The 24,110-nt window shown below is 45.7% G+C and overlaps 1 protein-coding gene across 1 annotated transcript; it reads left to right on the top strand.

Moving 5' to 3' along the window:
• The first annotated feature begins 109 nt into the window (after positions 1-109).
• ric8a (RIC8 guanine nucleotide exchange factor A) lies at positions 110-24,109 on the top strand. The gene is made up of 10 exons (XM_060928533.1): positions 110-374; positions 8,710-8,757; positions 10,035-10,661; positions 10,757-10,851; positions 12,690-12,840; positions 13,077-13,172; positions 15,025-15,169; positions 21,444-21,588; positions 21,661-21,780; positions 23,092-24,109. The coding sequence occupies exons 1-10, from the start codon at positions 285-287 to the stop codon at positions 23,234-23,236; spliced, it is 1,662 nt and encodes a 553-aa protein (XP_060784516.1). The 5' UTR covers positions 110-284; the 3' UTR covers positions 23,237-24,109.
• The last annotated feature ends 1 nt before the right edge of the window (position 24,110 follows it).

Consider the following 24,110-nt stretch of genomic DNA (forward strand, 5'->3'; position numbering starts at 1 on the left):
ATTTAAAGTGATTACAAACAACAATTAGGCTTTATTATCATGGTATTAAAGGAAAAAAATCGAATTTATATTTACAGTAAATAAACTCGGACAAAATGGCGGACGATGAGGGAGGGAGGGCAGCACTACAATTCCCAGAATTCCATGCGGCGAGTTTTCCCCCCCCGTCGCTAATCGCGTCGTGTTGAGGCTGAGGATGGCTGTGTGAGTCAGAGGATTAATCAGGAGCTTTAGTGCCCGTGTCGGAGCTGCGTGAGTTCTGGTTCTTCATCCCGGAAGCGGAGATGAAAATGGATTTAACCGCCATGATCGAGGCGCTGGAGACGCGCGAGCAGGAAGCGGCGGTGCGCGCGCTGCACATCTACAATAAAGAGGTACAGAGAGCTGGTGCTGATGCTGAGCATCCCAACCTCATCCCCAACCTCATCCCAACCTCATCCAACCTCACCCCCAACCTCATCCCCAACCTCACCCCAACCTCATCCCCAACCTCACCCCCAACCTCATCCCCAACCTCATCCCCAACCTCATCCCAACCTCATCCAACCTCACCCCCAACCTCATCCCCAACCTCACCCCCAACCTCATCCCCAACCTCACCTCAACCTCATCCCCAACCTCATCCTCAACCTCATCCCAACCTCATCCCCAACCTCACCTCAACCTCATCCCCAACCTCACCTCAACCTCATCCCCCACCTTATCCTCAACCTCATCCCCAACCTCACCCCAACCTCACCTCAACCTCATCCCCAACCTCATCCCAACCTCACCCCCACCTTATCCCTAACCTCATCCCAACCTCATCCCCAACCTCATTCCAGGCTTTATTCACCATCACTGCAGCAATCAGGTCATAAATCCACAGTATTTATCATTTAATCACTCAGTCAGCACTGAAATACTGAATAAATACTATACAAACACTTACAGTGCTGCATCTATTCATTAATAATAATAATAATAATAATAATAATAATAATGCAATAAATCAGTGTTTACATCTTTCAGGATTTATATGAAGTGGAATAAATTAATCAACAAACAAATCAATTAAGATCCACAAACAGATAGATAAATATCATAAATATTTTATATTTTTAAAGGTTATAATTTAAAGTCATATTTTTTCTGGACATGTAAGAGATGGTGATAATAATAATAATAATAATAGAGATAAGACGCTGAAGCACAATGGAGCGGATATTACTCTCGTACAGAAAGACACACACGAACAGACGGAGCTGTACCAGTGGATCAGAACATCATCAACACTGAGGAAGAGAAGGTGGATCGATATCAGGATCTAACATTCAAAATTAACAGAATTCACAGAGCCTCGAAAATGACAGTGATCCCCATTGTGATTGGTGAACCTGGAACCATCTGGAAGAACGCAAAGACCTTGCATGTGGAGTTAGATCTCCCTGAGGTCAGTGGAAGCACACAGTTATCAGCCATCCTCAGAACAGCGCATGTGTTTCAGAACATGTGTCTCTAAGTTGCAGGAAGTAGCCGAGACATGACTGAGAAGACCCAGTAGAACAGCAGAGAACTGGAGAGAATCACATAATAATAAAACAGTATGGATATTAATAGTGAATATGAATACATTTTGTTGTGAATAAAGTTTTTAGGCCTTTAACTCTTTGATGCTTTAAAATTGTGAAGACAACTAAACATCATCCGAACAAATAAATGTGTAAAATTCAGGGCGGCACGGTGGTGTAGTGGTTAGCGCTGTCGCCTCACAGCTAGAAGGTCTGGGTTTGAGCCCCATGGCCGGCGAGGGCCTTTCTGTGTGGAGTTTGCATGTTCTCCCCGTGTCCGCGTGGGTTTCCTCCGGGTGCTCCGGTTTCCCCCACAGTCCAAAGACATGCAGGTTAGGTTAACTGGTGACTCTAAATTGAGCGTAGGTGTGAATGTGAGTGTGAATGGTTGTCTGTGTCTATGTATCAGCCCTGTGATGACCTGGCGACTTGTCCAGGGTGAACCCCGCCTTTCGCCCGTAGTCAGCTGGGATAGGATCCAGCTCGCCTGCGACCCTGTAGAACAGGATAAAGCGAATAGAGATGATGGATGTGTAAAATTCCTGAAGAGAGCTGCAGGAGTTTCACACTGTAGGTTTTATTCAGTTTATTCTTCTCTTTTTGAATCCATCCACTCAGAAGTTGATAAAATTTTATTTTAGTTTATAAATGTATCTGTTAATGTGTTTGTAAATCATTTGAAGTTTGTTCAATTTGTGTTTTAAACTCAGTCCAAGTTTGAGGTTTACTGGAAGCAGGAATGAGAAATCTCACCTCTTCCTCATCACCTTCATTCTTAAACAGATTTATTCAGAATCTCATTCTCAGGAGTGTACACACACACACACACACACACACACACACACACTCTGTGTTAATGAAAATCCAGTTCATGTCCTGCTCGTCTCCCCTGAGTGTGTGAATGTGTGTATAAAGAGACTCATGAATGTGAACCTCGATTCATCTTCAACTCGTATAACAGTCAGTGAGTTCCTGTGAGGTTATATACGGATTAATCCCAGTCCCAGTCCGAGTCCCAGTCCTTCGCTAATCCTGAGGGGAATCTGAGGACTCACGCTGCCGAGTTTCAGTCTCTGATTTATTTCAGTTCCACGTCAGTTTAATGAGGATTTTCTCAAACTCAGAAAGCAGTTCCAAAACAGATCTATAAATCAACACAAATAAGACACTCAATCAGGACAAAAGTAATGGTACCCTATAAAAGTAGGAGGAGTTAGTGTGTGTCTGTGGGAATGACACGCTACGGTGGCCGAGCTGCGTTACTGGAAGATTTAAAGGTGGAGTATGAGATTTTTTTCAGGAGTATTTTTTACCATATTGCTTGAAAAGCTCCTCACACCCATGTTGCAAGCAGTACAATAGAATGTTTGACCCAAAAACGAAATATTTTAATCCAGTCTACAGTGTAAAATAAAGGAAAAATGCCATCCAATCATATCGAGGTACCACCTCAAAATGATTGGATACTGACACGTCAATCAGACTGAAGCCCGCGAGCAGCCCGGCCCTTCTGTGTGTGTGAGAGAGAGCGAGCAGAGTGTCATACAGTGCGCTTCCTCCAAACAGCAGGGATTTACATGAAAACGGAAGGAGATATTCACAAAATTATTTCACAGTGAGCGCCACAAGGATCTCCTGAACACATTGATGTAATTTTTTTGTCTGTAGTGTAAAAAATGAGGTCACTAGAGCGAGTTAAAAACGAGTGACTTTTCTGCCAAGTTTATAATGGCAGTCTATGGGCTGGGCGGCTGTCCTCTCCTCACTTTCAGGCTTCTCATTCAAAAACTGCAAGTCCTATCGTGTAGGTAGACACATTGTGTGAATCAGGACAAGTGTGGCTACTACTTTTAAGAAAATTATGTGTGTGGAGTGAAAATTGGGGCTCAAAACACAGTTTAAATGAGAAAGTTTGAGCTATTTTTCCAAGCTCTCTACACTCTGCTCCACTGGTGTGTAACGCAATAGACACCCATTATAAAAGCTGATTTTCTTAGGCTTTATAAGGGGGAGGAGGGGTGGAGACTCAGGGGTGGGTGGGAGCATGGCGAGGGCGGGCGTGTTTCTTTTCAAAATATGGTTTGCGGGAACCGTTATTCCAAAATCTCATACCCCACCTTTAACACATGCTGCTCTCTCACTGTTTAGTGGGTGTGGCTAAATGTAAATGTGCTATGAATGCACTCAGGTAAAGGGGTGTGGTCCAGAGTCTGAAGGTGGTATTAATAAAACTCACTTTTTTATTCATAATTTGCTGAAATGTTGAAACTTGTTCTAATTTCCATGATGCCTGTGTGTGTGTGTGTTACAGTGACTGTATGATGATTTAATTTAATAAACTCAGACATAAGAGGATTATTTTAATCTCCAGACTCGTACTGAAAGAAACGTTCTGTCTTTAATCTGATGATCCCACTCAGCTTTAACATGTTTACAGAACGAGAAACACAAACACACTCCTCCCTCTCTCTCCCTTCCCCCCTCCCCTCCCTCTCTCTCCCTTCCCCCTCCCCTCTCCTCGTCTCTCCCCCCTCTCTCCCCCCCTCTTTCTCCCCCTCTCTCTCTCACCCTCCCCCCCCCCCTCTTTCTCCCCCCGATGATGTAAAAGGCTTCGGTTTTGTCCTGATTCTCTGTAGCTCACTTTATTAGTGCCCTTTCCCAAGCAGACTAATCCCTGATCCCTCAGAGGGAATAAACACCAGCTGCAGTGTCCCTGAGACTCTCATTAAACCACACACACACACACACACACACACACACACACACACACACACAGAGTTTATTATAAAACAGTGCAGTGTGATACCAGGGGACGGGAACTGTGGTGTCTGATCTATTGATATGATGTTCTGTAATTGATTTAAACATAAAACTATAACTGGGCGGCACGGTGGTGTAGTGGTTAGCGCTGTCGCCTCACAGCAAGAAGGTCCGGGTTCGAGCCCCGGGGCCGGCGAGGGCCTTTCTGTGCGGAGTTTGCATGTTCTCCCTGTGTCCGCGTGAGTTTCCTCCGGGTGCTCCGGTTTCCCCCACAGTCCAAAGACATGCAGGTTAGGTTAACTGGTGACTCTAAATTGAGCGTAGGTGTGAATGTGAGTGTGAATGGTTGTCATCCTCCAGCCATTGCGGTCAGCTGCCAGCTTCTCCCAGGTTGATGGGTTGATGTTGCAGGCTTTCATGTCCCGCTTGCAGATGTCTTTATAGCACAGAGTTGGCTTGTCCATGGGTCTCGTACTGCTGGCCAGCTCTCTGTACAGCAGGTCCTTGGGGATGCGGCCATCCTCCATACGGCTCACGTGGCCCAGCCAGCGCAGGCGGCGCTGGGTGAGCAAAGCGAACATCCTTGGTATGTTCACCTGCTGCAGGACAGCTGTGTTGGAGACGTGGTCCTGCCAGGTGATGCCCAGGATTCTTCTAAGGCAGCGGAGATGGAAGGTGTTGAGCTGTCTTTCCTGGCAGGCGTAGAGTGTCCAGGACTCGCTGCCGTAGAGCAACATGCTGAGCACGCAGGCCTGGTATACCTTCATCTTGGTGTTGGTGGTCAGCTTGGTGTTCTCCCACACTCTCTTGGACAAGCGGGCCATTGCTGTGGCTGCCTTGCCAATGCGCTTGTTGAGCTCTGAATCGAGGGAGAGGTTGCTGGAGATGATGGAGCCCAAGTATTTGAATTCTTCGACTGCCTCCAGTGTGTAGTCGCCTATGCAGATGTTCAGGGCACTGCTGACATCTTGGCCCAGGATGTTGGTCTTTTTCACACTGATGGTCAGACCGAAGGCGTTGCAGGCAGCTGCAAAGCAGTTGATGAGTCTCTGGAGGGCTGCTTCAGTGTGTGCAGTCAGAGCATCAGCAAACAACATCTCCCTGATCAGGGCTTGGCGTGTCTTGGTCTTTGCGTGTAGTCGGCCCAGGTTGTACAGGCTGCCATTGCTCCTTGTGTGGATGAAGACGCCATCCTCAGACACGGCAAAGGCGTAGGACAGAAGCAGGGAGAAGAAGATGCCGAAGAGGGTGGGTGCTAGGACACAGCCCTGCTTGATTCTGCTGCTGATTGGGAAAGGGTCAGATGTGGACCCATTGAAGAGGACCATGCCTGTTATGTTTTCATGGAAGGATGTAATTATCCGGAGGAGCTTGGGTGGGCAGCCAATCTTTTTGAGAAGAGCAAACAGTCCTTTCCTGCAGACCAGGTCGAATGCCTTCATCAGGTCTATGAAGGCAGTGTAGAGGGGCTGTTGCTGCTCTCTGCACTTCTCCTGCAGCTGATGCTAAAGATCATCATGTCGACAGTAGATCTTCCAGCCCGGAATCCGCACTGAGCTTCAGGGTAGACTCTGTCAGCGAGGGTCTGAAGTCTGTTGAGCACCACCCGGGCAAAGGCTTTCCCAACAATGCTGAGGAGAGAGATGCCTCTGTAGTTGTTGCAGTCGCTGCAGTCGCCTTTATTCTTGTACAGGGTGACGATGTTTGCGTCCTGCATCTCCTAAGGTACTGATCCCTCCTCCCAGCACTGGCAGAGAAGTTGATGCAGGTGTTGAAACATGGTGGTCTGCTTGCCAGCCTTGATGACTTCAGGTGGGATGCCATCTTTTCCTGGAGCTTTGCCACAGGCGAGTGAGTCGATGGCCTTGATGAGTTCAGCCTTGGTAGGAGGGGTGCTGAGTTCCACCAGCACAGGAAGGTCCTCGATGCTGTCCAAGGCAGCCATGGTGATGACATTTTCCCTGGCATAGAGTTCCTGGTAGTGGTCTGCCCATCTTTCCATCTGCTTGCTGTGGTCTGTGATGATGTCTCCTGTGGAAGATTTCAGTGGAGCGGTCTTGGAAATGGCAGGCCCGAGTGCCTTCTTCATGCCGTTGTACATGCCTCATATGTTGCCGACATCAGCAGAAAGTTGGATGCTCTGATGCAGGTTCAGCCAGTACTCGTTGGCGCAGCGTCGAGCAATCTGCTGGGCATCACTTCTGGTTTTAGGAGGGCAGCTAGGGTCTTTTCTGATTGGTCCCTCTTATGGTTGATGAGAGCTGTTCTTTTGGCCTCAATCGCGGCTACCAGTTGGGTCAAGCTGGCTTCAAACCAGTCAGGGTTCTTCTGTTCTTTCTTGCCAAAGGTGTCCATTGCTGAGTTGTAGATGGCTTTGCGGATATGTTCCCATCTCTCAGCAGTGTTTCCTGTAGAGCAGTCTTGGAGAGCCTGGCTGACTGAGTTGGCGAAGCGGCCAAGCAGGTCAGGGTCAAAGGTTCTGACGGTGTTGATGCATGGGCTGCCTTTCTGTTTGGCCTGGATACGCACTATACTCATGACCAAGGAGTGGTCAGTATCGCAGTCTGCACTGTGATAGCTGCGGGTGACAAGCATGTTGTTCAGTGCAGGCTGTCTGGTGATGGCGAGGTCCAGCTGGTGCCAGTGCCTAGATCTTGGGTGATGCCAGGAGACTCTGTGTTGGGGTTTGGTGGCAAAGAACGTGTTGGTGATGCAGATATTGTGGTAGGAGCAAAGTTCCAGAAGTATCTGCCCGTTCTCGTTGAGTTTGCCAACACCTGAGTGCCTTAAGCAGATCGGCCAGGATTCACGGTCACTCTTGCATTGAAGTCGCCCAGGAGGAACAGGTGTTCAGCTGTGGGAGTACCTCTTATGGTTGCGTCAAGGACTTCATAAAACTGATCCTTGGTCTTGGTACTGGAGCAGAGAGTTGGGGCATATACACTCAGGATGTTGACGGTCCCTGAGTTGGTTAATAGCCTGAAGGAGAGGATTCGCTCTGATCTGCCGGATGGAGGTTCTGTGGCAGAGAGCAAGTTGTTGCGCACTGCAAATCTGACGCCATGTTGTCGAGGTTCCTCGGGCTCCTTTCCTTGCCAGAAGAAGGTGTAATTCTGCTCCCTGAGGCTACCCTGTGATGACAGCCTGGTCTCTTGCAGTACAGCTATGTCGACATTCAGCTTGTTCAGCTCACAGTCGATGATTGCCGTCTTCCTGGTGTCGGAGACCTGGAGCAGATTATCTGAAAGGCCAGGGCACATGGTCCTGACATTCCATGTTGCTAGCCATATGGCTTGAGAGTGTGGCCTCCCCTTGTAGTTTTTCTTTTGTTGTTTGCCTGGTGCAGTGTTTTACAGTCTGCTTGTCGAGTTGCCTCTTAACTCCACGCACCCAGTGAAGCAGGCAGACTGTGGCAGGTCAGCACCTTACTAGCTGGGGGCTGCCCAGCTTGAGGTGGGTGGTAGTTGACCAGTGGGACGCAATGATCCCTCCCACCGTCGGAGTCAGCTCGTAGTGCCCCTTCCTACGCCAGTCAGTGTGGGGCTTACTACTCGTAACTGCTGCTCCCGTGTTGTTCTGTTGCTGTGGTCAGTGGCACTGGAGTGACCTCTCCAGGGCGCAAGCCTGGGTGGAATGTATGGAGAACCTGGGTTGCCCGAATGTCAGGATCCCCCTCTCGGCCTCACTGGTGAGGTTCAAAGGAAAGTGGAGCAATACGTTTGTTTGGCACCAGGTTGGTTGCAGGAGCTGCCGGAGGGAAGTCCGTGTTGACCACCAGCCGCCTTAGGGGCTCCGCTCCGGATTTTCTGTCTGGGTTTACTCCTGTAGCCTTTTCTCCTCCCAGAGATGTCCCTCAAGGTAGAGGGCCACGACCTGTGGTGGGACGTGACTGCCGGAAGTTTGAGGCACGTCCTTGGACCCAGGGTCTTCACGTGCTGAAACTGTCTTGCATACCTCGGCACTTTGAGGGTTTGGAGTCAGAGTTTTCCTTCTCCTAGACTGGCTGACGAGCCCAGTCTGCCCAACCCAGTTATACTGCCAGGTACTCAGTCATGCCAGAATATAGCAAACTTTGCGAGAACAGGGATACCACGAGTAGGTGTTGCTATGGGCACAGTAATGTAGGAGAGGCCATGTGCAAGTAACCAGCTGTGCAGAAGTTCTGCACAGTGGCTCTGCGGCGATCACTACACCTGGAGGAAGAGGCTATTTGAGACGCGTTAACCCCCTTGAGTGTGCGGGATGTTCGGCCCAGACCACACCTGTCCCCACACACACATTATTATATATAAATCATCGTAAAGAAACAATACAAATATAAATAATGAGGATTCTCTGATATAAATAAAAATATAAATATAGCTGTACACACTGCTGCTGTTTGTGTTTTTCTTTGCAGAAGAATCAGTGTTTCACCTTTCCCTCAGAGGAGCAGGAGGATCGGGAGGTAACTAACACACTCTCTCTCTCTCTCTCTCACACACACACACACACACACACACACACACACACACACTCGCTCGCTCTCACACACAGACACTCTCTCACTCTCACACACACACTCTCACTCTCACATACACACATTAATTAATGATATTTTATTATGTTGAATAATTAGTGGATTAATTAATGAATTGAATAATGAATTAATGAGCTCTGTAAAGTGAACACTGCTGCACAAAACACAGTGTTTATATTTCGCCAATAATTCTTCAGTTTATCTTTATTGAAAGCAGATCTCTGGGAGAACCCGTAAACGTGCTCTGTAGAACACAAACTACACGGTTCCGAGTCGAACGTTGAACCGTGAACGATCTCCTGACCATCAGAGACTCAGCACTTTCATCAGAATTAAAACTCCAATCTCATTTTGACAGGACAGGACAGTCTCAGAGTGAGGAAGAGGATGAAATAATAGAAACCTAAACATACAACTTCTACACGTTTAGCTAACTGCTAGCTAGCTCTCATTTTGTGTTGCCATGGAGATGTTCAGTTTCTACATGAAGACACTTTACGGCTTGGTTACGAATTAAAGACAGAGTAGATGATCAGAACATCAGAGACAAACTGAGCGTTAAAAATCTGCCCTTGGTGTTTTTACTTCAGCGTCAGAATCGTAACCACTGAGACGCCGTGACTCTAAACCCAGCAAGGACGTCTCACTAACGTTCCTGTTCCCTCAGTCTCCGTCAAAGCTATTTATTACACTTCGCATCTGCTCTGTTTCTCTCTGCTTCAATTCCACATCAGTAAGAAGAAGGGCACTTCACCCTAATGCCCTTAAGCAAGGTTCTGATCTTCAGCACGTGATCAGGGTCGTTTAGTTCTGATGGAGCTGCTGATGTTCTTTCTGGATCTAAATTAAAGGCTGGTGGTAATGAAAAGCTGCACGAGGCTTGAGTTCCCGCTGTGCCCTTCGTTCGATAAGTCTCTTCACATGAGCCCTAGAAAGGGTCCCTTGATTGAAGGTAGATCAGATTTAAGGACTTGTGAATGTGACACACCCTGAAAGGCTTCTTGTGTCCATGAATATGAATCCGGACCTCACCATCCATCCTCGAGAAAAGAAATAAACAGTAGAATTGTCCGGCTTCCTGCTGCACTCAGCTGAGAGAAGTTTAATAAAAATAATTTTAATAAAGATGCCATTTCCCCGAGTGCCCTTTCCATGAACCCTCCATCCCTAAAACATGTCCATATTCATGTGTTTTTGTCCCTCAGCGTCTGGGAGAGCTTCTCCTGTCCTTTCTGGACCGTGACGTCCAGCCATCCTGTAAGCTGGCATGTTTGGAGACGATCCGCATCCTGTCGCGTGATAAAAGCAGCCTGGCTCCGTTCTCCAGCCGCCGTGCCATGCACACACTTGCGCGTCACGCTGCGTTAGCACCTGGAGAGGGACTCGGGCCACAAGTCGCCGACCTGGATGTGATCGTGGAGGCGCTGAAGTGTCTCTGCAATGTCATACTGAACAGCGTCGAGGCACAGGAAGCCGCTGCCCATTTGGGTCTCATGGTGGGCGTGGCCGAGCGTCTGAAACAGTGCCGTGAGTCTCAGTGGAGCTCGGATGTGCGCTTCTTTGACCTGCGGCTGGCATTCCTGCTCACGGCGCTGCGTGTGGATGTCAGGGCTCAGTTGGCCCGGGAGCTCAGGGGCGCTCGGATTCTGGCTGACGCCCTCGATGCCACGCTCGGCCTGCAGTGGACCGATGCCTACGAGGTTTCCCGCTCTGAAGCGGAGGGACCAAGCGACCTCCCACCGCTCGGGAGGAGCGAGACGGAGCGAGCCATGGAGATCCTGAAGATCCTCTTCAACATCACGTACGATACAGGACGCCGCAAAGTGGATGAGGTCAGGGACAGTCACATGACGAGGAACGTTTATACGGTGATATCATTTACAGTTAGTAGTCATGCAACCCTGACTCTGTGTGTTGTTGGTTACAGGAGGAGGCAGCGACGTACAGACACCTGGGAGCCATCCTGAGACACTGTTTAATGAGTACAGCAGAGGGAGAGGAACGCACCGACGAGTTCCACAGGTGTGTGTGTGTGTGCATTACACTTGTAATGCATGAATCCTTGCAAAATCCTTCATCTTTTATTTTGGTTGAATCCCAAATGGCTTCTTATTTACTTAAATACAGTGGGGCAAAAAAGTATTTATTCAGCCACCAATTGTGCAAGTTCTCCCACTTAAAAAGATGAGAGAGGCCTGTAATTTTCATCATAGGTACACTTCAACTATGAGAGACAGAATGGGGGGAAAGAATCCAGGAAATCACATTGTCTGATTTTTAATGAATTAATTGGTAAATTCCTCGGTAAAATAAGTATTTGGTCACCTACAAACAAGCAAGATTTCTGGCTCTCACAGACCTGTAACTTCTTTAAGAGGCTCCTCTGTCCTCCACTCGTTACCTGTATTAATGGCACCTGTTTGAACTCGTTATCAGTATAAAAGACACCTGTCCACAACCTCAAACAGTCACACTCCAAACTCCACTATGGCCAAGACCAAAGAGCTGTCAAAGGACACCAGAAACAAAATTGTAGACCTGCACCAGGCTGGGAAGACTGAATCTGCAATAGGTAAGCAGCTTGGTGTGAAGAAATCAACTGTGGGAGCAATTATTAGAAAATGGAAGACATACAAGACCACTGATAATCTCCCTCGATCTGGGGCTCCACGCAAGATCTCACCCCGTGGGGTCAAAATGATCACAAGAACGGTGAGCAAAAATCCCAGAACCACATGGGGGGACCTAGTGAATGACCTGCAGAGAGCTGGGACCAAAGTAACAAAGGCTACCATCAGTAACACACTACGCCGCCAGGGACTCAAATCCTGCAGTGCCAGACGTGTCCCCCTGCTTAAGCCAGTACATGTCCAGGCCCGTCTGAAGTTTGCTAGAGAGCATTTGGATGATCCAGAAGAGGATTGGGAGAATGTCATATGGTCAGATGAAACCAAAATAGAACTTTTTGGTAAAAACTCAACTTGTCGTGTTTGGAGGAGAAAGAATGCTGAGTTGCATCCAAAGAACACCATACCTACTGTGAAGCACGGGGGTGGAAACATCATGCTTTGGGGCTGTTTTTCTGCAAAGGGACCAGGACGACTGATCCGTGTAAAGGAAAGAATGAATGGGGCCATGTATCGTGATATTTTGAGTGAAAACCTCCTTCCATCAGCAAGGGCATTGAAGATGAAACGTGGCTGGGTCTTTCAGCATGACAATGATCCCAAACACACCGCCCGGGCAACGAAGGAGTGGCTTCGTAAGAAGCATTTCAAGGTCCTGGAGTGGCCTAGCCAGTCTCCAGATCTCAACCCCATAGAAAATCTTTGGAGGGAGTTGAAAGTCCGTGTTGCCCAGCGACAGCCCCAAAACATCACTGCTCTAGAGGAGATCTGCATGGAGGAATGGGCCAAAATACCAGCAACAGTGTGTGAAAACCTTGTGAAGACTTACAGAAGACATTTGACCTCTGTCATTGCCAACAAAGGGTATATAACAAAGTATTGAGATGAACTTTTGTTATTGACCAAATACTTATTTTCCACCATAATTTGCAAATAAATTCTTTAAAAATCAGACAATGTGATTTTTTTTTTCTCATTCTGTCTCTCATAGTTGAAGTGTACCTATGATGAAAATTACAGGCCTCTCTCATCTTTTTAAGTGGGAGAACTTGCACAATTGGTGACTGACTAAATACTTTTTTGCCTCACTGTATGCTCACTACACACACACACACACACACACACACACACACACCTGATTACATCATCACACGCACATTACAATTTCTAATAACCTCGACTTAAGTGTAAACGCTATAATATGGTATGATGTCCGTGTGTGTGTGTGTGCAGTCACACAGTGAACCTGTTAGGGAATCTCCCCCTGCTGTGTTTGGACGTGTTGTTGATGCCCAAAGTGCAGCTCGGCTCCATTGAGTACATGGGCGTGAACATGGACGCAGTGAACAAACTGCTGGAGTTCATGGAGAAAAGACTGGACAGAGTGAGTGTGTGAGTGTGTGTTAGAGCTTACACTTGTTTATAACACTGTTATTCAGTACACTGTGTGGTGGAGACACGGTGGTGAGTTTTGTTTCTCCTTACCCGTGTGTGTGCTGTTTGTGTAACGTGGTGCAGCGCTGTGGGGATTCTGCTGCAGCTGGGGCTTGAGTTTAACAAAACACGATTCCATTTCTTCACCTGCCCCCCCCCCCCGGGTTTCTCTGCACTGTGTTTTAGGGGAATAAACTGAAGGAGACGTTGTTGCCGTGTCTCAACCTGCTGACAGAAAGCGCTCGTGTCCACCGGGAGACGCGCAAATTCCTACGAATGAAGGTGAAAGAAAAAAAATAAAACATTTACTTCAATGTTCATAATAACATTAATGATTTGATTTCTGTAGTGTTACACAGATACAGCGCTGTTACTCTCTACAGTTGAGGCTTCATCACATTCTAACTGTAGGGGTGCCAATAATTTTAAAATAATCACTAAACAGAAAATATGGTTTTAAAATTAAATTACATACATGTAATTTTCTGCAACCCCAAATCAGTAACAGTCGGAACGGTGTGTGTGTGTGTGTTTTTAAATTAAAATTAAAACTGAAAACAGTGCTTTATAAATAATCTGTGACCTGTATTTCACTCAGAACAACACAACAGCGCATTATTTGATGTTTTACTCATTAATTTTATTGTTTTTTCAAAATAAGCACTTTTATTTTGATTCTTGCAACACATTTCCGTAAAGTTGTGACAGTAAATCATTCCCCACTTTATAATGTGTATAACGTTCCCGTTCCTTCTCCCAGCACTTAAAAGCTGTTTATGGACTGAAGACTCCAAGTGATGAAGTGGTTCAGGTGTTATTTTTGTCCCGTTCTTCCTGTAAACAGGTCTTAAGGTGTGGAACAGTTCGGGGTCGTCACTGTCATATTTTTCATTTCTAAATTCTCCACACATTCTCTATTGGGGACAGAGGGGACACGCCCTCTTCTTCCACAGCCACGCCTTTGTAATGTGAGCAGAATGTGGTTTTGCATCGTCTTGTTGAAATCTCCCTGGAAAAGACGTCGTCTTGAAGGCAGCAGATGTTGCTCCAAAATCTCAGTGGACTTTTCTGCATTAATGCTCCATCACAGAAGTGTAAGGTACCTTTGCCAAGGGCACTGACCCAACACCATACCATGACACACCCTGGCTTTTGGACTCGTTCCTGCTAACAGTCTGGATGGTCCTTTTCCTCTTCAGAGCACACGGCGTCCATTTCTTCCAAAAAAGACCTGAATACTGATTTGTCTGAGCACAGTACCCGTTCCCACTGTGTGATGGTCCATCCCAGACGCCTCCGAGCCCAGAGAAGTCGACGGCGCTTCTGGACACAGTTAACATAACGCTTCCTTTTTACACAGTAAAGTTTTAACTGGTGTTTGTGGCTGTAACTCCGTATTATAGCTTGATAAAGGTTTTCCAGAGTAATCCCGAGCCCATGTGGTTCTATCAGCTGTAGATGAATGACGGTTCTTGATGCCTTCTGAGGGATCGGAGATCACGGGGGTTCAGATTAGGCTTGAGCCCTTTACACACCGATATTCTGCACTGTAGAGGGAGAAATATCCAAATCCCTTCTGATCTTTCTCTGAGGAACATTGTTTTTAAACGTTTCAATAATTTTCTCACCCATTTGTTGATAAACTGGAGATCCTCGACTCGTCTTTACTCCTCAAACACTCGGCCTTTCCTGGAGACTGGTTTTGTCCCAAATCATGATTACAGTCACCTGTTTCACATCACATCATTATTTAATTGTTGTACCTCATTACTCGCCCTAAATTTCCATCGCCCCAGCTTTTTTTGGAAAGTGTTGCAGGACTGAAACGCAGGAATGGATGGATATTAACAAATAAAATGAAGTTGACCAACAAACCATGAAATATCTCAGGTTCATTCTGTCTGCAATGAAATACAAGTCAAAGTACATTTACACATCACTGCTTTATTTTTTTATCTTATTTACATTTTCCACACCGGCCTGACTGTCTCTGATGTGAAGTTGTGGAACAGCAGCTCTGTCAGTGGTCAGAGGAATAAAACACTCGGGGATGTGCTGTTAGAGGAAAATAATAAACTCTGTGTTGGTGAGAGTAACTGTTTCATCACACTTGTATCACTGTGTGTGTGTTCAGGTTCTCCCCCCGCTGCGTGATGTGAAGAATAAGCCCGAAGTGGGAAACGCTCTGAGGAATAAACTGGTGCGTCTGATGACTCACATTGACACAGATGTGAAGACCTGCGCTGCTGAGTTCCTCTTTGTGTTGTGTAAAGAGAGCGGTGAGACTGTGTTTGTTTGTTTGTTTGTTTAAAAGTGCTATGTGTTGGATTTTGCCAGAATTTAAGTTTAAAATGTTCAGAAGATTAAACAGAATGACCAGTGGAATGTGAAGAAGTAACAGTTTTGACGTTGTGTGTGCGGTGGTGTAGAGATCACTCCTGAAGTTCGTGTGATAACCAGCTCACACTCAGACAAAACACACCGTCCTGCTCGTAATACCACTTTATACCTCAGGAGGCGATAGTGAGTCACTGTAGTGTCCAGCCTGCCCTCAGTCCAGCGTGAGAGGACGAAGAAACCCCACATCACGTCCCTGTAGTGCAGAAGTCACTGTGCTGAGCATCCGAGTTTAAACTTTCAGCCGCGAAAACACACAAGAAAATAAACACATCTGAAAGGGTACAGAGCTGTTTTGTGACTGAGTGTACAAACAGATTCAACACGGAACCAGAGTAAAGTTTTTACAGATGACAGAAAGCTAAAGAAGAGAGAAGAGCTCTGAGAGAAGCTCTCAGAAACCCCAGGAGTCCCGGGTTTAGAGTGATGATGAACGGGCTGAGAGACGAGATCAGGTGAGAGGTTGTGATCTGTAGTGAGGACAGGGAGCACGTGGAAGAGAGCTGAGAGACGTGGAGGTGTGCACTAGAGACAAGGAGAATGAAAGTCAGTAGGAGTGAGATGGTGCGATGGTGTTCGGTTTGGAGACACGAAGTCAGGAGACTGAACTGGAGCGAGCAGAGCTGAAGATGCTGAGATTCTCATTGGGAGGGACAAAGTTGGACAAGATTAGAAATGAGAATATGAGAGGGACAGGACGTGTAGGACAGCTTGGAGACAGAGTGAGATGTTTTGGAAACGTACAGAGGCGAGATCCAGGGTTTACTGGGAAAAGAAAAGAACACTGGAGATGGAGATGCAGGTAGAAGGAAAAGAGGAAGAGCAAAGATGAGATTTATGGATGTGGTGAAGAAGGACATCAGGACGGGGTGTTGGTGTGACAGAAAAAGATACAGAGGACAGGAGGAGATGGAGGGACATTATCCGCTGTGAAAGAAGAGGAAGATGTTGGATTTTTGGAGAAGAGAAAAGTAATGCCAGGTGATGGAACTTGTACAAACTAAAGACAGCCAACTGGAAATAAACATCGTTTTATTTGCTGTGATTTAAAACCCAGGTTAATCAAAACACTCTCACGCACAGAGAAGAAACACCTCGTAACATCACAACGTTCTGCTGTTTACTGTGAAACGGGGTTCGTTGTGAATTAATCAGGATTTCATGACTTGTTCACCTGAAACCCAGGAGAGTGAAAACGAGTGAAGATCCTGTAATTACTCTGGAGAAGTTTGATCCGATTTCCTAACATGATTATTTCAGTGTGTGTAAATCTGACTCCCATCAGTATAAAACTCCGGTTCCGCTCTTTCTCATGAACTGTTTGATTTCCACACAGTGACGAGTTCATGAGGAAACCACGCAGTGAAGAGTGTGGAGACACACAGAGCTGGACAAAGCTCTAACTCTGATTAAATTTGATCTAAAATTCAAAATTATTTTTCTCACCATCACTTCATCGCATAAACAAGAAACCGTCATCGCTGGAAAGATCACATCCAGCTGTTACATGGGACGCACATTGCATCTCACTGAAAACACTTCTTCAGCAATTCAACCGAGCAGAACTGAGCAGAACTTGGACTCGATCTGCCGTGTCGGGGGGGTTCGGTTCCATATCTGCCGTGTCGGGGGGGTTCGGTTCCGTATCTGCCGTGTCGTGAGCCGTCGTGGTCTCGGGCTCTGCTGAGGTGTGAGCTCATGGGGATGTTTTCTTGATAAAATCTGATCTCAGTACAGTTCTCAGAGTTCCAGCAGTTTGGCTGATTTTGTGTTTCTTACCCTGCTGTTAGTTGTTGTTGTTGTTGTTGTTAAATAACTGATGAGTGTAAAGTCCGATGTTCTGTACTGAGTCACGGATCAACTCAAAAATATCTTTAGGGAGGGAGGCGGTGCGTTTGGGGTAGGAGGGACTATGCATTTCCTTTTTTCTTACAATAGGGATGGACACTCCACCTGTCTGGGGATACGCTGCCCCCTAGTGGTTTGGAATGTGGAGGATGAGTTCATCACTGGTGTCCTGGATTGTGGATTATTTGACTGGCAGACCACAGTACGCGCACTTGCAGTGCTGTGTGTCGGACAGAGTGATCAGCAACACCGGGGCTCCGCAAGGGACTGTCTTTTCTCCTTTCCTTTTCACTCTCTGCACCACTGATTTCAGCTACTGCACGGAGACCTGCCACCTCCAGAAATTTTCTGATGACTCTGCAGTGGTTGGACGTATTACTGGTGGTGATGAGAGCGAGTACAGGACGGTGGTGGACAACTTTGTCACGTGGAGCAGGAAGAACCACCTACAGCTCAATGTGACGAAGACAAAAGAACTGGTGGTCGATCTGAAGAGAATCAGGGCTCCGGTGAACCCTGTTAACATCCAAGGGGTCAGTGTGGACGTGGTGGAGGAATATAAGTACCTGGGGGTGAACTTGGATAATAAACTGGACTGGTCCAAAAACGTGGACGCTGTATACAAAAAGGGCCAGAGCCGTCTCTATTTTCTGAGATGGCTGAGGTCCTTCAACATTAGATTAGATTAGATTAGATTAGATTAGATTAGATTAGATTAGATTCACTTTATTGATCCCACATCGGGGAAATTCACATGTTACAGTAGCAAGAAAACGTCAAACAGATAACAAATAAAACTGAAATAAAAATTAGACAAACGAAGGATTAAATACAGAGGGCTATTTACATTATCTACCGTGAAAAAGTATAGAAATATTGCCTTATTGAGAGGCTCAGAAAAATTGCACATTACAGGTAGACTCTGTGTATATATATATATATATATATATATATATATATACACACACACACACACACACATATATATGTATGTGTGTGTGTGTATATATATATATATATATATATATATATATATATATATATATATATATATACACACACACACATACATATATATGTGTGTGTGTGTGTGTGTGTATATATATATATATATATATATAAGTATGCATAAAAATAGTTTAGGGCCTATATTATTGCACATAATTGCATTGATGAGAGATGGCAGAGGTAGTCGTGGTGAAGTAGTGCAAATATAATGACAAACAGGTTATTGGTGCGACGTTACAAGTTGTGGGTGTTCTCCAGTCTGACAGCAGCAGGTATGAATGCCCTGCGGTATCTCTCCTTCTGACACCGTGGGTGCAGCAATCTACTACTAAACGAGCTGCTTAAAGCCCCCACAGCCTCATGTAGGGGGTGAGAGGGGTTATCCATGATTGAGGTCAGCTTGGCTAACATCCTCCTCTCACCCACCTCCTCAATGGAGTCCAGAGGACAGTCCAAGACTGAGCCAGCCCTTCTGACCAGTTTATTAAGTTTCTTCCTGTCCCTCTCTGAACTTCCACAGCCCCAGCAGACCACAGCGTAGAAAATCACTGATGCTACCACAGAGTCATAAAAAGTCCTAAGCAGTGTCCTGCACACACCAAAAGACCTCAGTCTTCTCAAGAGGTGGAGACGACTTTGGCCCTTCTTGTACAGGACATCTGTGTTGTTAGTCCAGTTTGTTGTTGAGGTGAACACCCAGGTATTTGTACTCCTCCACGATCTCAATGTCCAAACCCTGGATGTTCACTGGTACAATTTGAGGAACCGTCCTTCTGAAATCGATCACCACCTCCTTTGCGAACGATGCTGCGGATGTTCTACGAGTCTGTGGTGGCCAGTGCCATCCTGTACGCTGTCGGCTGCTGGGGCAGCGGCTTGAAAGTAAAGGACACTAACAGACTCAATAAGATCATCAGGAAGGCCGGCCATGTTGTAGGCGTGGAACTGGAGACTCTGACAGTGGTGTTGGAGAAGAGGACGCTGTCCAAAATAAAAACAATCTTAGACTGTCCTTCCCACCCTCTACATGAGGAGCTGATCAGCCACAGGAGCACGTTCAGTAAACGGCTGATTCTTCCACGCTGCACAACTGAGAGACCCAGGAAATCATTCCTACCTGCTGCAGTCAAGCTGTACAATGCCACTGTATAACTGTGCTACACCGTCTTACCATGTATACTGTATCCTTAACTCAGGCGCAATATATTTACAACCCCGATTCCAAAAAAGTTGGGACAAAGTACAAATTGTAAATAAAAACGGAATGCAATGATGTGGAAGTTTCAAAATTCCATATTTTATTCAGAATAGAACATAGATGACACATCAAATGTTTAAACTGAGAAAATGTATCATTTAAAGAGAAAAATTAGGGGATTTTAAATTTCATGACAACAACACATCTCAAAAAAGTTGGGACAAGGCCATGTTTCCCACTGTGAGACATCCCCTTTTCTCTTTACAACAGTCTGTAAACGTCTGGGGACTGAGGAGACAAGTTGCTCAAGTTTAGGGATAGGAATGTTAACCCATTCTTGTCTAATGTAGGATTCTAGTTGCTCAACTGTCTTAGGTCTTTTTTGTCGTATCTTCCGTTTTATGATTCGCCAAATGTTTTCTATGGGTGAAAGATCTGGACTGCAGGCTGGCCAGTTCAGTACCCGGACCCTTCTTCTACGCAGCCATGATGCTGTAATTGATGCAGTATGTGGTTTGGCATTGTCATGTTGGAAAATGCAAGGTCTTCCCTGAAAGAGACGTCGTCTGGATGGGAGCATATGTTGCTCTAGAACAGGGGTCTTCAATCCTATCCACAAAGGGCCAGTGTGGCTGCAGGCTTTCATTCCAACCAAGCAGGAGCTACACCTGATTTCACTTGTTTAATCATTTCACCCTCGTCTCCAATCAACAATCAAGTGAGCCTCCAATTTGGCTGTAATGAAAGCCTGCAGCTATACCGGCCCTTTGCGGATCGGATTGAAGACCCCTGCTCTAGAACCTGGATATACCTTTCAGCATTGATGGTGTCTTTCCAGATGTGTAAGCTGCCCATGCCACACGCACTAATGCAACCCCATACCATCAGAGATGCAGGCTTCTGAACTGAGCGCTGATAACAACTCGGGTCGTCCTTCTCCTCTTTAGTCCGAATGACACGGCGTCCCTGATTTCCATAAAGAACTTCAAATTTTGATTCGTCTGACCACAGAACAGTTTTCCACTTTGCCACAGTCCATTTTAAATGAGCCTTGGCCCAGAGAAGACGTCTGCGCTTCTGGATCGTGTTTAGATACGGCGTCTTCTCTGAACTATAGAGTTTTAGCTGGCAACGGCGGATGGCACGGTGAATTGTGTTCACAGATAATGTTCTCTGGAAATATTCCTGAGCCCATTTTGTGATTTCCAATACAGAAGCATGCCTGTATGTGATGCAGTGCCGTCTAAGGGCCCGAAGATCACGGGCACCCAGTATGGTTTTCCGGCCTTGACCCTCACGCACAGAGATTCTTCCAGATTCTCTGAATCTTTTGATGATATTATGCACTGTAGATGATGATATGTTCAAACTCTTTGCAATTTTACACTGTCGAACTCCTTTCTGATATTGCTCCACTATTTGTCGGCGCAGAATTAGGGGGATTGGTGATCCTCTTCCCATCTTTACTTCTGAGAGCCGCTGCCACTCCAAGATGCTCTTTTTATACCCAGTCATGTTAATGACCTATTGCCAATTGACCTAATGAGTTGCAATTTGGTCCTCCAGCTGTTCCTTTTTTGTACCTTTAACTTTTCCAGCCTCTTATTGCCCCTGTCCCAACTTTTTTGAGATGTGTTGCTGTCATGAAATTTCAAATGAGCCAATATTTGGCATGAAATTTCAAAATGTCTCACTTTCGACATTTGATATGTTGTCTATGTTCTATTGTGAATACAATATCAGTTTTTGAGATTTGTAAATTATTGCATTCTGTTTTTATTTACAATTTGTACTTTGTCCCAACTTTTTTGGAATCGGGGTTGTATATAGGAATCATTGTATCTAAAGTCACTTCATTTTGCTTTAAGTTATTGAACTTTATTTAAATTTATTTTATTTGTTCCTTTTTCAGACGATTTTGTCTTCTATTTTTCGACATATTTACTTCTCTGATTCAGGAGCTTGGTAGCAAATTTGAATTTCCCTCTGGGGATTAATAAAGTAATTCTGATTCTGATCAAGTGGCCAAATTCTTACACATTGCGTCTTTAAATGAATATGTGAGATTATGAAAGGTTTGATCCTGTGTGTGTGTGTTTCAGTGTCCCGCTTCATTAAGTACACAGGTTACGGGAACGCTGCAGGCCTGCTGGCAGCTCGAGGTCTGATGCGGGGCGGCTGGGAGCCGGGACATTACTCTGAGGATGAGGACAGTGACACGGAGGAGTACAGGGAGGCCAAGCCCCAGTGAGTGTTTACCAACATCAGTGTCACATCACCAGCACAGTGTGTGAGATGAAGTGTTTGTGTTTGCGTTAGCATTAATCCTGTGACGGGTCGAGTGGAAGAAGAGCAGCCGAACCCGATGGAGGGAATGACGGAAGAGCAGAAGGAGGATGAGGCCATGAAGCTCATCAGCATGTTCGACAAGCTCTCCAGGTGAACACTTCCTCTGTCCGTCTGTCCTTTTAGGGTTTTTTAAAAGCATGATTTTTTTTTTTTACAACTTTCTGAAAACATGTCTACAAAATATAAAAGTGAATTTCTGCACAAAATTCGTCCTGTAACACTAAATTCATTTTACTAAAAAAACTGAAAGATTTCGTGTTGAGCCGCGATCGCTGCAGCGCGGCTGTTCCTGTTACGTTTGGTGAAGTACAGCACATTTGCCACTAGAGGGCGCAGCCGATGTTTTCTCCCTGAAACATTACGCAAAGAAAAAAACACTGCAGGGGTTTCATCCATATTTTTATCTTAAATGGCTAAATATTTGCTGAAACAATATTAACTAAATGTAATAATCATAATGTCCCAGAAATTCCACACTAATATTCCTCCTTCTCGTAATTCCACACTTTTCCTGTTAGTTTCACTGTAATTACTGAATATTTCACATTGGAACCCTTCAGTTTTTCTCCATCAAACTTCTTCTAAGCAGAATCAGTCAGGAACCCGAGAGGAACCTTCTCCCTCAGTGAGCAGGCTTGAGGATGAAACTAAACAGAAATCCAAGTGGTTTAAGGATCAAGTGTGTTAATTTTACAAAATAGAATTTTGAACATGAGCAGCGATTAAGGGGCCAAGCAGATTTGGCCCTTTGTGACAGAGGAAGACCAGACGATACTGGGATCATCAGCACGTATTGTTGAGGTGATGTACTACATTTGTTTGCAAATATTTGCCTTCGTCAAGATGTGACCTCACTTCCTGTTTGGTAAATTTTCTATCAAATTTATTTGTGCACTGTGGCTCAGAGAAACGCGTTTTGGAAAAAAGATCAGAATGACAGAAACCCCAGTGTGGCGTGTTGAACTCGGCACGAATTAAAGTATCAGAGGGAGAATCGGGTGTGGAATCAAATTTCTGCAGTTTGGGTTTCAGAGTCGTCACTGTGGGCGTCTAACACGTTTCCCTTTTGGTGGCATGAGTGACACCCCAAACCTGCTCTGAAGGTATCTGAGACTCTTCTCCATCACTGTACCAAACTCTATAAAAAGTGCACTGTGGGCTGCTGCACGCTCCAAACAGCTGTTTAATAAAAAATGAATAAGAAAACACACCTTCACAGTGGGCTACCTTTGGCCCTGTGGTGCCTGGGCCCCTGAGTGTTTTTATTAGGAACCCCAGATGATGGCATGAGTGACTTCTTTACTGAGAATAAACTAGGTACAGGAGAGAAGTGACATCAGGAGTCTCTAAGTGAGTATTTAGATTAACGGGAGAAAGTTCTGTTTTGTATTTGAACCTCAGGGATCATGTGATTCAGCCCATGAAGCTCGGCCCGGACGGAAAAATGACCAGACTGGAGCCACACGAGCTGCACTGCCTCACACAGCAGCCGTTTACTGAGCACCAGAGGAACGACGAGGACGAGGAGGAAGAGAACTCTGACTGAACAGACTCGGAGAGACTGGGGTGGGAGGGGAAGGAAACGGACTCGGCGAGGTTTTAAAGAAGAACTAAGCTCGAGATCCTCATGAGGACCTTGACATTAACACTGCTCTGCTAATTAATGCTGAGCTCCACCTAAATCTAACACTCACCTTTCAGCTCATTTCATACGCGTAGTTTTTTGTAACAGCAAAGTTTTCCTCTTGATCAGTCAGACGTCCCCACAGCGTCAAAACTCAGTGAGGGAACATTTGGTCCTCACCAAAACACACACACACCTCGCTGCTCTGAGACTGAAACTGAGCACGAAAGACCTTCTGTAATATAGCGAGAGAGGAAAAGACATCAATATGAAATAAATCTCTGTTCAGTTTGTTTCCTTCGTCCTGATCTCGTAGAGCTTGGACCTGAAAGCAGCAGCAGGAAACTTCAGCACGACTCGTCTGATTATTATCTAATGTCTGATCTCAAAGGGTCACTTCTGCTTTCTCTGGATAATTCACTCCGTAAAGCTGAAGATTGGTGTAACAGTGACGTGTGTGTGTTCTTTCTGTGGTTTATTTTATGATGGCTTCTTGTCAACATGAATAAAGAAAAGCTGAACATTTTCTTCTATTTCTCTGGCGATGAATGAGGCGACACTGACATGGGGCATGAAGAGTGCAGGACCCCCCACACACACACACACACACACCCGGTTACCTGGTCAGAACAATCTGAAACGAAGATCAGTAATAAAATAAAGCTTGTTGAAGGTGTGTGCGCCCTTCAGGTTTCGACGTTCAAGTCAGGATTCTTTTATTTTACTTCTCAAAGTAGTTTCTGAAAATAACAAAGCTATTAAATATACTGTGTAGTTGTACTCTTCCACAATAAAA

This window comes from Neoarius graeffei, chromosome 8, assembly GCF_027579695.1.
Source record: "Neoarius graeffei isolate fNeoGra1 chromosome 8, fNeoGra1.pri, whole genome shotgun sequence".
Taxonomy (NCBI): Eukaryota; Metazoa; Chordata; class Actinopteri; order Siluriformes; family Ariidae; genus Neoarius; species Neoarius graeffei.